Source organism: Mya arenaria, chromosome 14 (genome assembly GCF_026914265.1).
Source record: "Mya arenaria isolate MELC-2E11 chromosome 14, ASM2691426v1".
NCBI classification, from domain to species: Eukaryota; Metazoa; Mollusca; class Bivalvia; order Myida; family Myidae; genus Mya; species Mya arenaria.
The window spans coordinates 40446983-40463493 of record NC_069135.1 but is presented as its reverse complement, the minus strand read 5'-3'; the positions used below and the strand labels follow the sequence as shown (position 1 = coordinate 40463493).

Sequence of the window (16511 nt, the reverse complement as noted above, 5' to 3'; positions counted from 1 at the left end):
TGTCGTCCCCGCCCTTATTATTAAATCTTAATACAACTTTTATCTCCTCTGTTATATTGTTAAAAGGGTATTTATGACCAGCTATTACTAAAGCAAACCCCTCATCTGCCAGAGGTAATTGAGATTTAATTTCAGGGTTTTGTTGTTTGATTATTTGTAAATGACAGAGAGAATATATGGCTTAATGAGTTTCCTCGGATTTAGATGATGGCTTTTGCAATACGGTTTTCGGTCTACGCATGGTTCCGTGTAAATTTGTGAAAACCCTTTCTGAGTGTGTTAAATGAAGGAAAGGTGGAATTGGGTGCTTTTAGATTCACCTACAATTGTCAAGTGTTTCCTGTAGTATTAAACTATTAGAGGTATTTGGGCCTTTTTGTACTGTTGTCCAAAGTCATCGATACTGATGATGCTCATTTTCCAGATATTTGCTCATCTGAAATAATTTCCACTGCAAATTTTGTAAAGAAATTAGGTCGCTGTTCTTTTTTCTTCAGATATATATCTCAATATTTAGCCATATCAGCAATTTTAACATTGATTCTATGAATTAAGTCGAATAATGCGTAAAAAATCAAACTGCATTAAAGGCGCGCGATATAGATTGACACCGAATTTTGTAATGTTTATCTTAATGCACAATCATGTTTAACTCAGTTTAATGTAATGATCAAAACATTGCGCTTTGTTTACAGAGGAATTTGTGGCCACGTAGCGATCAGTTAAAAACATTTTTAAAGGCTAGTATTTGTATCTGAACCTATATCACATGGGGTATCATTAAAGACAAATACGTTTTACATGATATTGCATTAAATTATTTTTATATATATATTTGCATCAACATATAGTGCGTGACTTTAATGCTAAAGAAAAAATACTAGTATCCATATGCTATGCACCCGTTTAATTAAAACTTGCATTACCATCAGGCCGGTGCTAAACGCATGATTTGATTCCAAAATATATGAAATAATGCCTAATCTCATTAAATCTTCTCAACGCATGAATGCAATTCATGATGTTGTTTTGGAAACTGAAAATAACTGGAAAGCTGTAAATCGCTTATATCATTAATTTGCAAGTGCGCCATGCAGCCAAAAATCAGCGTTTATGAATTTTACAAATATCGCAACCGAAAAAGTGGAAGTCTCATAGGCGTGTTATTCTAATCACGTAAATATGATGACAGCTGGAAATTAGCTTTGAAATACCGTTTCTCTTGTCTGTGAAAGATAGGTATACCCCGAACACCGCAACTGTACCAAATTTTCTTGCAACCCGTTACGCATGACTGATCTAATGATTTTCCAAGAAGTTGACATAGAGAGGCTACTGTGTAAGACTATACGGTGAGATTTAGTGCATGAGTTTTCTCTATATCTATTCGTGATAAGAAATTATCATTTTAATTTCTTTTCTTTTTTTATCAAATGCATTTTTACAAAAATCTCAGATCATTTGAACACATCTATAAAAGGTAACACGTATTCTAAACTAAGGTGCAATATGAGTTAGCAGAGATCGGCTCATATTTCGAACTAATATAACTCGCAACCATGACGTACGCACATTTATTAATTTAAATTATATTAACTATTTGCATGTTTCGAAGGTTTTTTGGTTCACAGCAGTTTTCATAGTTATATTTTTATTATTTCGTATAGTATCGTTGATGGGGTTCTTTTGTATACTGTCTGTTTAATGTATCCAAGACAATGATTACTGAAACCATGATGTTTGAGAACACATTAAATTATATTCTCAAACCATTTTCATTTTCGAAATATGTCTGGTTCTTAGTATTATTTTGTTACCATTCTACGATATATAAATTGGGTAACAGGGAGTGTTTTTTTTTCGATTTATATTTCCTTCTCAACTCAAATATAATGATAAATATTGGAAGCATATTTTTACACATGTAAGTATTATTTTTCAGCCTGCATAGTTTTAAATACAATTGCCATTGGCACCTCCAACGACGCTTTTCAACCTTAACCCGTGAACCTGAGAACATTTATAAAATCTACGGATAAATATTTGGTTTATCAAAGTCCTTCAAAACCCCATCTAGTGGTTGAATTTCAAACCCTTGAAATTTTCAACATACTCATGTTATGTTAGGAGTATTTGATGGATTAAATTGTCATCGAGGTTGGATCCTGCTGTACACCATATTATCAATCAATTTAAATCCAAATGCAATTCATCTTACACTTTGATGCAAAATGGTACATATCAAAAATGCTGAATTCGGTTTATACGATGTGTGTTTTTATAATTTATACCATATGGTGTATAGTATTTTCCAACGTCCTTGAATTCAGTTTTATATTGAAATTTATTGCAAAGCAATTAAAGTTCAGCATCAAAATGTTTACATAATCAAAGCATTTAAATAAAATGCATGGATGAAAAAAAAAAGCATCTACCATAGCCGCTCATGTAAGATAGGTTCATCCCGACCCTCGCGCAGGGTGTTTTGCGGAAACTCGGTAAACCTCGTTTCCGCAAAACACCCCACGCTCGGGTTGGAATGAACCTATCTTACCCTCTCGGCCTTTGAAGATACTTATAATCTTAATGGATGTGTTTGTAACCTTGTTAGTGGAAAGGAAAGGAATAGAAAAGCAACTTTGATTGATAATGTTTTGGGGAAACATTTAACATTGACACCTATCAAAGAGTTTGTAGTATGTGAAGTTTGGGGATTTAAAGAATCAACACAGAGGAAACAAGTACAGCACTACGTACCCGTCGGCCGCCTTCGTTGTTATGCAGATTCATAAGCATTCGTGCAAGTTCGTTCGAAAATCTGGGATGATTTTTTTCTTGTTCTCTCATATCAACGAATGTCTTAGCATACTGGTAGCCATGTTCGATATTGTCTCCGCATCCACCCCATATAAAGTCTCTGTTTAAGTCTTTTGGGCGCATTGCTTTGCTGCAACCGCAAATGGCCAGTTCGCCCTCACGACATGCTCGTCCCAAAGAATGCACGACTCCAGCCGCAGATATTGCATGAGTAAAGGCCGCCTCTCGACTCGCTGAAATTAATCAAAATTTGACATGTACATACGGATACAAACTGATATAAAGAAATCGTTCTGTAGGATAAACTCATAATGCAATGTTGTATTTGTTTACTAGATACGCTTTAATGTGTTCTTAAACGTCAAAGAAAAGAGAAAACAATTGCATTGTTATATCTTATAAAAATGTGAGTAGATGATAAGTCAAAAAGTGTTAAAAGAAAAGGACCGCTAACACACACTTTTGAACATAACATGTATTCTTTTAAAGCACAAATGATTGCAAAGACAAGAACGAATAAGTTCAACCTTGACTAGTACGGTGTAAGTCTCATGATTAGTGACTGCCAGACCCTGGCATTGTGCCTTCGTTAATTCTTAGCTACTTGGCGTGTCCCTGTAGTTTTCTCTGTATTATTGCAATTTGGCGGAGAACCTTTTGGAACTGCTAAGACATTAACAATACATTTTCCCTACAGTTTTGAATTATTACAGTTGATAGTGTTTCATTTACGTTTTATTGTTTTGTCTGAACCATGCCAGGTTAAAATGACCTCCTCTGTGTTTCTAAGAGATAAAATATACATAAGACTTTCTTAATAATCAGTATCGCCATAGGGGTGAATAAAAAATCACATTTGTTTGCAGTAAAAATCAGATCTATCAAAATACCTGAACACTCTGAAGTGTCTTAATTTTGACACATTCGAAAAAGAAATGAGTTTTCAACAGGTGTATTGATGATTTTAAGATAGTTCGAGAAAATCTACCTCGTCTACTCTATTGAAAACTGTTTAGAAGGTAAAATGTAATGAAATTTCACGAACGGAAAATCTGATAACAAAACAATGTGACACAATGATTGATGCTGACGGATGTTCATTAACTTGTTAAAATTTCATTGAACTGAGTGATGTATGGTGTGTTTCGTCTGAAGATATGATACGTCTTAACATAATATCATTTGTATTTGTATTTTATTAAAAATCATAATACTTCTCAGAACGAAAATTCATAACAGATAACATTATGGCAGTTTGGTGTTTCATTCAACTGAAATCCGCAGTGATATGACTAATTTTTCAATCGGTTTAATATTTACATATTTTTCCTCAAAAATCTAGGTTCAACAGGTCTTAAAATGTGACATAAGTGTACATTGTTGATGTTATGGTCAACCAGTAGAAATGTACCCTTGTTCAATCCTCTGATGCAGCCATGGTCAAAACAAGTATATGTTTTATTTTATGTAATAGCTTTATATATTTCCCGCCGCATCACAAAAACAAATACCGATTAAAACGTATAAACTATTGGCATTAACATATAATATGACATTGGAGATGATTGTAAAAAAACTTCAACTTTAAATTGACAATGATTTCATCATATTTGTGTAAAACATTTTGTCAAAAAAGGTTGAACCGTCGTGAATTCGCTATTCTGCAACTGTGTGTCTGACTAAAGTGTCATGTCAAGGTTTAGCGTGAAATGTTCAGTCAGATGCCATCTATTATGAACTCCTAAGATATAGTTTTTCGCCAGTGGTTATAATAAGCAGTTCCAGCATTAATGTCGGCGGTAATTCAAGTCTTAGACGCCGTATATCATTTACGTTGTCATCCATCTTTTGGTTAAAGAACTATTCGGAATCGTATATTTAAGGTATACGTAACAAATGTGTGTGAACAAATGTCATTAAAGGGTTGTAATTGTAGAATAAGAAAACGTTGAAAAGTAGACAGAAAATAATACAACAAACAACCATTATTGTTGGCGAATACCCCTTCTAATTACATCAAAATTGTATTATATAAGTCGATGACAACAACCATGTAAGTGAAGTGCCTACAAGCGATAGAGAACTATACTCAATGTCACTGAAAACCGAAAGTGATTGAATAATTCGATCGCCAAAAATGAAAGGTAATTTATTCGTGGTCATAACACTGAATACTTTAGTTAGGGTTGATAATAAGTGTCAACCAGTGTGTCACTCGAAGAGTAATCTGAATGAATTGTTTTATACTTTCATACGGTCAAAGGCTTTTTAAAAATCGATTATGATGACTGGCAAATACCATTTAAAGTAAGCGAGACTTATTCAAATGATGCACAAAAATGCTGTACTGATAGTTAGAGTAAGATAAAGCTCGCATGCCCCTGCTACCATTGGCAAAACTTAATCAAATACATCACGTTCTTGTTGAATATACTATCTAAATTTAAATTTAGTCAAATATTTTATTAGATGACAATTTAAAAGAGAAGCTTTTTGAAAAAAACTAACACAAATGAAGTTTAGAAACCGTTTTCGTTTTAAAAGATACTGATTATGAACTCCACCCCTCCCGAACCGCCTTAAAATTGACAACTTACCTTTATTATGAGAATTTCTTTAATAAAATACGCTCAAATACACCATTTTATTTATGATTACCTCACAATAATTGTGGGCGGAATCCAGAATCTTCACATACCCACAATAATGTCTTATACATGTGTTTATATATTGAGGTTTAGGGGGAGAAAGTGCATGTAAACAAATGTCCCCCAAAAGGCGCCCCAACCCCCGACCCCCCTTGGGTAAGTCCCATTGAAGAACCATGCAGTATTAAAAACAGAAAACAAAAATGAACTCAAGTACATTTAAAAAATCGATGTATATGTGGAATGCACGCATATTGAAGTCATTATTATTATGACAACGAAGGCATGCCAAACATGAAGACTGGTCAATTGGTGAGAGATATGACACTGAAATGGACAGGTTTATTCGATCTCCAGCACTTGCTAATGTAATAACCGTGTCACCTTTCAATTTTGGCGTTCGACATCTCCGCGTGGTTATGATTTATGAGATATTACGCTCTTGACAGTGAATATTTTGTTTTTTGTAATTTATGTTCCGTAAGAGTTGTTAAATCACCGTAGCATTTAATAATAGTGCATTAAGATACAAATTAAAGATGCAGTGATCGTTCATGATTTATTGCTAAGGCTGTGTTGCGTTTTTTTTTCTCATAATTAATGACGTTTTATTGTTTGCAAAACTTGATCCATATGTTTCGATGTAAATTTAAGTGTAATTTATGCTTTCATTCACGTTTTCTTCAAAATATGTTTCAAATAATGCATGATAGACCACCAGTGGTAAAAAATGAACTGTTTATAACAACCACCTGCATTTTACATCTTTGAATGTCTGCTTTTGTATCAATTTCCTACAGCAAATCCCCTTAATGCTGCATATTAATCCTTAGTATTATTCCAAACAGTTTTAAAGAACATTTATATTCCAACAAAGCTTACTGACTTTCTTTCATGGTTTTCAAAATAGAACTTTTCCCCGAAATTTTGAAAAGCAGTGGAGTTAGTGTTCATAAGAACAAAATCCGTACAATATGTTTTCCATCATAGAATTAATTTTTGCACCTATTTCCTTGTATTAATGGTTGAAATAAATTAACAGGAACACGATTGTGGTCATGCCTTTGCCATGGAGACCAAAGGTTTAGGCAGTGGTGGTGGCTTTGTTTCTCCATTATTCCATCAAATGATCTGAACTTTCCGTAAGGCAGGCTTTCGTATTTTACCATCTCCATAATTTTGAAGAAAAAGGACAATACTTCGAGATAGCGAATATTCGTTATAACCGAATTCAACAATTCGAAAAAAATAACATAAGCAGAATATCGAGAAAACAGAGTTCGACATAACGAGTTTCGACTGTAACACAGGCCACACATGAGTATGTAACAATATTATAAAATGTGGTGGGCAATGAAACGGTCAACAAAACATGCAACCGGAACTCCTCAGTCATTTACCAACGGAAAACAACCTCGTTTGTATATGGACAGATAAAAATGTCGGATTTTTTTCATTTAAATACGCTGCAAGTAGATCGCGTAGTAATTTCAATTTAGCAGTTAAACCAAAGGACTTTGCACTTATGAATCTTAATTATATGTGCAATAATACACTTCACTGGGAATCAATTTGAACTTATTCGTACCAATTGCACGATAAAACACTACAATTTATTTATATTATCATTATCATTTCACGAACTACTTCTACTAATGTAGCCGCATACATCCGAGTTTGTTTAGGATGGAAATTGGCCGAGATGTTCCGATTGCAAAGGAGTTCATTGGGGTGTAAAACTATTAAACATGTGAGGAGTACTCAAACAAACTTGCATGCAAAAGTGCATGCTTCTATTTTGATATCTTAAGTACCATCCGAAATCAAGTGTAAGCATAATGAGCACGACGACGACGCCGACAAACAACACAAATTAAGCTTATATTTCCCGAACAAAACTGTGGAAAAAATAAATACGACGACGCAGACGGAGACGAAACAACACAAATGGAGCTAATACTGCCCGAACGAAACTGTTGAAATAAATAACTACGACGACGCAGACGCAGACAAAACAGCACCAATGGAGCTTATACTGCCCGAACAAAACTGTGGAAATAAATAAATACGACGACGCAGACGCAGAAGAAATAGCACAAATGGAGCAAAAGTATGAATACGAAGACGAAGCAGGCTAAACAGCACAAACTGAGCTTGTACCATCCGAAAAAAGGGTGTAAAATGTGCATACGACGGCGAAGCAGGCTAAACAGCACAATCTGAACCATATGCATCAACAGTGCATCAGTTTGGTTGGAAATTTCAAAGGTCTTCAATAAACACCTAGGGGGCAAGCAAATTCTAAATTTGTAAAAAAAGATGCCCATCTAGAATTCCTGAGTGTCTCATCGCTTATCGTTGAGTGTGCAATGTTCATGTGTAAGCTCGAGGGCAACACTCGAGACTTATCAGTTTGTTGGCACCTCAAGACATCCATCCCCGATCATCATTTTCATAACATGGGAAAGTGCTATCAGCAGTTTATCTTAAATTGAATAACACATTATGAGCACTCCAACATTCAATATTGAGCGGTTTTTGTCTCAAATATTTCGTGAAACAGGTAGTTCTTGTCGTAAGAAGTGGAAGAAAAGAACATATTTGATTTCGATAAAGCTTTTTTGCCTATCTTCTCGTCTCTCAATCATTTATGAATGTGCCAAAACAGAATAAGTGCTTTGGGAACCATGACAATGCAGTTTTAACCTCTTTTACCAAATACTTAAAAACATTAAGATGTGCACTAAGGTGCATTTTAATTACCAAACTGTAACCGCCATATGTTTGGATCGGCAATAAAGAATGTTGCAAAACAAAGATAAAATCATTGTTTGTTTTAGACTACTAGTTTCGACAGCATCTGAAGACAATGTATCTGATGTAGGAAGGGTATAGACGAAAAATGCAACATCATAGACCTCATAAATATTTGTTAACTACTTGACAAAATGTATCTCTCTTTCATGTGGTTCATTGTTCACTTGGGTGAGGAAGATCTACCACAAAATTATCAAAATGTAAGCAAAATTTAAAATTGCTACATCGTCTAGACCAATAAGACCGATGTTAGAGAGGTTATTTCGTAGAATCAAACCAATAATGCTGTAACAAAGTTATTCTTAATAATGTGTTGGACCAGTGTGGCGGCGAACCCGTGGAGATGTAAATTAAAAAAGGTTCATCAGTAAGTGTGACAAGAGGTCTGAACTTAAGATGCCTTTGTCTGCAATTACGCTGCCAGGGATGGGGGATGTTGTGAGGGCTCGGGTATGGTTTTAATGTGTATGTGCACCCTTTGTTCAGCAGACCGGGAAAAGATGAAGGGATCGAGGTATTAATATTTGAAGATAAGAAATTGTTATTTTATGATTAAAGGGCGAACAATGAGTCAATTAAACAGAGTTTTTTCTCGCTGGAACGGGTCAATAGATGAAGGGACCGCGGTATTGAAATATGGCTGAGGAATGGCATAGGTAGGGTCGGGGAAAGGTGCATTAGTGCATACACGCCCTTTACGACTGTTGTTAAAACGTAACCATGTCTCAAGGAATCGAGATATGGCTGAGAAAAGGCATAGGTGGGGTCGGGGAAAGGTACATTAGTGCATACACGCCCTTTACGACTGGTGCCACAACGTGAAAATATATAAAGCGATCGCATTATCAAGATAAGCGTCAGGAAAATCACCGGTTTGGTCAGGCTAAGGTGCATTCGTGCATACACGCCCTATACGACTGTTGCTTCATCGGAACGTTGAGAGCAAGATAAAAATGAAGAAATACAATGGTAGGATGGAGGAAAGGGGCCTGACCATTACCATGCGCAAATATTATCTTTGATCTTACTATGGGACCAGATTTTTAATATGTGTAAATAGAACGAAATTTCAGTCCAAACAAGTAATTCAACTTTGTTGTCTTATAGCACTGGGTCTCTTCCTTTGTGTTTTTTTCAGCATGGATACGTGTTGATTTCTACAGTATCTTTGTAAAATTTTAGGCTACTGGACTCGTCCCTGCAGTTTTGTTCGAAATAATACAGTCGAAAGTCGCTATGTCGAACTCGGTTATCTCGATATTCTGGTCATTCCGAACTTATTTCGAATGTATTCGGTTTAGTTATATATTTATTTTTATTTCGGTTATATCGAAAGTGTGTTATGTCGAAGTATTTCCTGTGGTCCCAACGACCTTGACACAGCTAGTTTTGACAGTATGTTTAAAAAAGAGCAACATAGCTATCAGTTTACCTTTGTATTAAATACTGAATAGTGCATGAATGAATACATGTCTTTAGGAACTTAATGAATGAAGAGTTTGTATTTAGAAGGCAAAGAGTAAATTGCGTTCTAAAATCTTTATTAGATCTGCTTGAAAAATCATAGCAAACTGTAGGTTCACATCCGTAGATCGACCATGTGCGTCCCATCATTCCATTCAAATAGCAGACAAAAATGCAGACCGATAAAAACTTGACGACTATATAAAACTGAATTTTAAGACTGTATTCGACAGTTACGGGCCGTTGTAAAATGTTTTTTATCGTTTCAAGCGGCATCGTCTATTTAGATAAGCTAGGGCAGCTGTTATGGCTTGAAGCAGAAGATACATTTGTTATAGGGAAATGTTTTGTTTACGTTTTTATCGACCGTGCAAACAGGTTTCTGAGAATCATTAAGAATTTTATTAAACTTTGCCCCCCTCTTCCGTATGGGCGTTTTGGTTAGGAATGAAGGAATGCAGCTCTGTTTCGAATTTTGAAGATGATGAAGATCGCTTTTTTGTCAACGTGTTTGCGTTTGTATACAAATGCATGTTTATTTGTAAGGTGTTGTAAACATATTTTGTGCAAATACATATCGAATGAAAACAAATGCTTAATAGCAATTTGCAATTATGTTTTAAATTTGATGATAAATACAGATTGATATTACAGAATTACTTAGTATGATGAACTAGGAAGAGCGGAGTTAAACAGGGATTTACCCAACCCCCGTTTGGAACTTAACTGATTCGCTGACCGTTAAAAGCCGGTAAACCAAACATTTTGTCTTTAACCGGTATTTTCATATTTCAGTTAACAACATGTCGTCGTGTATGTCTGCTCTCGGAACACCTCCGTAATGTTCCATTGAAAAATAACCTCGGATGTATATGGACGGTTCACAAGGTCATAATTATTTACACTTAACAACGCTGCACGTAGGTCGCGTAATAATTTACATTTAGCAGTTCAACTTAATGACTACTCTTTTGATTCTTAATTATTTATGCAATAAAACATCTTACTGGCAATCAATTTAAATTGTGTAATACAAATTACCCGTTAAAATACTAGACGTAATTAATACTATTATTTTCTTTACGAACTACTTCTTCTGATGTACCGATACATCCAAGTCTGTTTTCGATGTGAAACGGCCGAGGAGTTCCGAATGTTGTGTCTGCTGTTGATGTTCCGCGTGATCCCTTTTCCATACACAATCAGTTTTAGCTACTTCTGAGCTTGTCCCTACACAGTGTGTGTATACCATGTGATAAATGACGTCATATATGCTACGTCGGAAGGCAATATTTTGCTGAAAATAAAGACTTAATCAAAGATAACTTTTCGCTTACTACACGATTTTAAAGGAAACAAAGGCCAGTCTATGTCGCTTAAAAAGTCCCTCATTTGTTTAATAACCGGAGTTTGATAAGGTGATTAGTTTCATCAAACACTTCGACAAACCTGTTTCCAAAACAATGTTTTGACAGTGCTCCGTCAGACGGCCGTATCGTGAAAAGGTTTGTCGAACTGATATAAGAAACCAAACCCTCAATCAAAATTTGGAAAAAGACCGAAGGCGGGACTCCGTAAGCGGCATAGAATGCGCTATGTTTCATTGAAAATGGCAAAGAAAATGAAAAGTTATCATTGTTTTAAGTCTTCAATCGAAGCAAAATATTGCCTTCCGACGTAGCATTTATGACGCAATTTATCACGTGGTATGCGCACACTGCTACAGCGTTCAATGATTTCTGTTTAGAATGTGTAAAAGAAATATTCCAGTTATGCAGCAGACAAAAACAACTCTGGAGTTTGTTTATTTTGTGTTGAATTGGTTTTAATTGTAAGGCAAACTGTTAATTTGACGATAACTGAAGGGTAGACTATAGTCTGTTAATTGGTTAGTGCAAAAATCATTGAGGAATTGCTCCTTCGTCAGAATGATTCCGGATCTGAGGTATAAGCAATTTATTCTAATACTGGTATGAGGTGTGAAAAGAGTTTCGGCGTAATAACCGGCATATCAGACAAGAGATAAATAAACTATAAAAGTTCTATGAGAGAATGAAAAAAAACTACTCGAATAGAGGGACTGAATTTGCTCTATAGTGTGTTAACATGTGTTTGCTGTTAAATGATTTCTCTTTGATTAATGATGGAAGTTGGTGAAAAATTCCTTGCTAGAAGACATGCTTGTCTTGGAATCATTGTTTCTAATGTTTCTATGTTACAGTTCGTGTGCCAAAGTCTTATTACCGACGTAAGAGGGAATCACTTGAAGATAATTTGATGAAATATACCAAACTATTGAGAGTCTGCGAGCTAATACTGTAGGGTAATTCAACGGTTGTTTGTGTTTTTATTATCAAAAACATTTGGCAGTGTAAGTATCTTTAAGGACCACCGCTATAAATCAACAATGCGCGAGTGCTTTGGTATCGTCTTCTTTCTCCGAAGGATATCGAGGGGTAAATGCAAAAAGGTTCTAAGTGATATTAAATAAAGAAGAAGCTGTTCGCTTTCACACCACGATATGCATATATCTTTTCAACAATTTGCTACCGAATTGAGTTAAGAAATTAAATGGCTACAATGAACATAACGATTTTCGTAAACAATTTTAATGAATGCAACAGAATATAATTACTAACAAAAAGTTCAGCTCCATATGTTGTCAGTGATCAACATTATATTTTGTCCAACGAACAGGCAGTATTTCTCTAGTTGTTCAGTACATTTATTTCAGTAAAGTAGCAGCCAGTCGTTTATGATTTTAATCAGGTGAAGCGGTAGAAATAAGCAGTGGCTGGCCCTGCAAGTTAGTAGTTAATACGTACAAACAATCTTTAACCATTACTTAAATCATGTTAACGGCGCTTGTTCGATATGTAAAAACTTTAGATCAAGTTGGCGGAAGAGTATCTGATATGAAATTGTTTAACTGTTAACACTGTAATGAATGCGATATTTGATATGAAGACGGTAACCAATATATCAGAATGCATGACAAAAGCACAAGAAATTACACTAATTTCACCACAGCACGTAATAGATATTTGATGAGTTTTAAATTAACCGATCTTATATGAGAGAAATGTGCCAAAACGAAGAAGTTCAAGATATCGGTGAGCATATTTAAGAAGCCTCATTTTAATAGATATACGAAGATTGTTATCTGACAGGCGTACAAATTGCAGTGTTAATGACTTATGTCTCCGAAGAAAAACGGCTTTATCATTGGGGCAATATGTGTTTAAGAAAAAAATGTTGTGAATTTTAAGATTTTTTTCCGACTTTTTGACTCGTCGCGTTAGGTTAGAACGAACAGAAGGAAAAGGTCTTTTTCATTGGGGTAATAGGTGTTTAAGAAAAAAATGTTGTGAATTTTAAGATTTTTTTTAACTATTTGACTCTTTGCGTTAGGTTAGAATAAATATAGGGAAAAGAGCTTATCATTTGGGCAATAATAGGTGTTTAAGAAAAAAATGTTGTCAAATTTAAGATTTTTTTTTACTTTTTGACTTATTGCCTTAAGTAAGAACGAACATAGAGAAAAGGGCTTTAACATTTGGGTAATGGATGTTTAAGAAAAAAATGTGAATTTTAAGACTTACTTTTACCTTTGTTTAGCAATAGTTTACGTGCAAATAGACTATTACGCAAAATAACTCAACATTTATCAAATTCTGCAAAAAGATATCACAAAAGCTAGTGATTCGATATATAAAGCTTTAATCGAAAACACTTAATGATGAAACATATAATAAAATGAGCTATCTGTAATAACGAATTCTTTGGTAATTAAAATACCATAAATCATTTCATTTAAGGCCACAGAGAAGAAATAGCTTGTTTAACATTTCAAAACCAACTCATAATAATGCTTGCAACCCAAAATATTAACGATGTTTTGCGCTTTTTTAAATGGAAAATTTGTGACCACGTAGCTATAAATAACATAGATAATTTATATACACTTATGTTAAAGGCTTATGTTTTTTTATTTATATGTTATATATTTGCATTTTTATATTTATCATTAAAATCAAATACGTTTAAGATGATTATGCATTAAGATTTAAAAAAAGGTTTTGCATCAAAGTATATTGTACAAGGGATAGAAAGGTAAACTCACCCACACACCTTTCTTGGTACCTTCTCTTCAAAATAACGGCAGAGTGAGCCAAAACAAATTATTTTCTAACTATGGCCTAATCAGTAAAATAAGGTATTTTCTTCGAAGTGCTTTAATTATGTTAAAAATTCACTCCTCTTTGGTTATTAGTCTGGAAAACGACGGGGATAGAAGTATTTACAAATTAACTAATTTTCATATTAAATAACGATTAAAAGGCATTTATGAAAACGTAAACAATTATTTACAAACACGCTAATAAAAAAAAATAAACCAAAAAAAGTCAGTATACAAAAAATAATATGTTTCTGATAATATACGAGGTTGCATGAACAAAGTTTATCTTATGGTCATACATCGTTGACTTCATTCACTCTATCGGTCAGTTATTAATTTACAAGTTATCCGATTAGCTACATCGTTCTTAGAACCAATAAAGACAATTACTGAATACCAGCACAGGATGTTGAGTCCGAGGGGAGAATGCGGAAAGCTTTTAAATGCCATTATAGACCCCCCCCCCCCCCCCATTATAACCACTCCGCTTCCATTGCTCGAGTTGAAGAGTCTAAAGATACATGAGAGGAAAGGCCGGTGAACATGAATCGCATTGGAGCGAGTGCTAACATTCGTTTGTTTTTTCTACATTCGAATACGCGTCATAACTCGACGAACATTTATATCAGAGTTATTCGCCTTGCTATTTATGCGCGTGTTGTCTCTGGCATCATGTGTTCCATGTTGCAATATCTTGAACGGCTTTTGAGTTATGGCCGAGGCTGAACTCTTTGCACAGTGATGATTTTAACCACGCCGACAACGACGTCAATGCTATGACAATATCTCAGCATTGTGTCTTCGATAAACAGACTAGCTGAAAACTGGGCATATGACTACGATTTGTAAAGACACCGAAATATAATTTGAATATCAACTTAATTGTGCATTGTAATTAGGTCGTAAATAAACCACTAATGAGGACACTTTTCATCTCATACATAACCTTACGTGTTGTATAATAATTGATAGGTGTGTAAAAATGACAAAATATTAATTCATACACGCCAGTGTCATTGTATCAGTAGTGAATATTTTAAATTGGTAAAAAAATAGGTTTTCGAGGCGCCTTTTACGCGAATTTGAAATTTACCCCTTCATTCGGAACACCTCGGTCCTTTTCCATCCAAAACAACCTCAGGTGTATATCGAAGGGTGAACGCGAAGAGGTTCTATCTGCTTCTTTATTTAATGTTCATTTAGAACCTTTTCGCATTTACCCCTTGATATGGACTTTTTACAATGTCGGAAATCTTTATATTTCACAACGCTGCATGTAGTTCGCGTAGTAATTTTAACGAAGCAGTTAAACATAATGAATTTTCTCTCGGTAACCTTAATGATTGAGGCAATGATTCACTTCACCGGGTATCAATTTAAACTCAGTTATACGAAATGCACGTTAAAACACCACGATCATTAAACAATGTTATTTAAAATTTTACGAACTACTTCTACTAATGTACCGGCATACATCCGAGGTTGTTTTCGAAGGAAATGGCCGAGGTGTTCCGAATATTTGCCCATCATATTAGGTTTCGGATTCGCACCGCCATGATGATTTCAGTTACTTCCGGTATACACATTTTGGGGTTTTCATATATTAATTGGCGACGCTTTGAACCCATGGCAATATAAAATCGCGTTTATTATGAAAAACTAAACGCTCGCAAAAATAAACTTATCTATATAATGTTGGCCTACATCTTAAATCAAGAAATGTACTTTTAATTATGGTTAGCTTGGGCGGGATCTTTGTAATTGACATTGTAGTAAGTGCACGATTATATTAATAGAACAAATTCCTCTTATAATTATTTCATTGAATTCACGGGTATCTTCAAACATTTAGTATTTGATGGCGCTCTGATAGTAATATTACGCAATCAAAAAAGAGACGGTATTTAAAATTGCACGTTGATTGATATCATTATAAGTTTAGCGGTACCTTAAGAGCTGTTTAGGTGGAATTCGCCTCTTTGCAATAACGATGTCTTACAAGATGTGAATAAAATAACAGAGAATAGAACATTCTTTCAAATAAAACCTATTGTATCATAAAAAAATCAAAGTTACCATGGTAACGCGAAAATGATTACATTTTATTATGATATCCCACCAATATATGCACAGTCAAATGCAAAAATATTTGGCATGGGACTTTATTGTTACCATTTCACCCGGGAACTGCCTAAGGGGCCTACACTCTAATACAAGAAGGTAAATGATCAAAAATACGCCTTTTAGGGATTATAACTATATAAATAGGCGTTACATTATCAGTAAGGTTCCAGTTGTCTATAAAAAAATCACATTTGAATTCGTTTGAGTGTACTCGGTAAAGTCAATGTATCCGATGTGTAATGATAGGAATTTCTAAATGCATGACGATCACATGTTACGTTAATATCGTTTGAAAGAGTTTTATGACTAGGGAAAGATTATGTAAATATCGTACAGAAAACATATTGCATGCGAACTTTTTTGCCCTTGGAATATTAAAAAAGGCCAGTTCTTGTCCGAGTGCAGTTGAAATAAAGAATTAAAACTCAAACAGTTATCTTTTTTTTTTCGGACATGTATTT

The 16511-nt window shown here is 34.6% G+C and overlaps 1 protein-coding gene across 2 annotated transcripts in view; it reads right to left on the bottom strand.

The window, feature by feature from the left end:
* Positions 1-16511, bottom strand: part of LOC128216671 (protein Wnt-5a-like) — a 55435-nt gene that overhangs the window by 18594 nt on the left and 20330 nt on the right. For both annotated transcript variants that reach the window (XM_052923296.1, XM_052923295.1), the window contains one exon: positions 2758-3050. In XM_052923296.1, coding sequence (XP_052779256.1) covers positions 2758-3050 — 293 coding nt within the window. The remainder of the gene's footprint in view (positions 1-2757; positions 3051-16511) is intronic.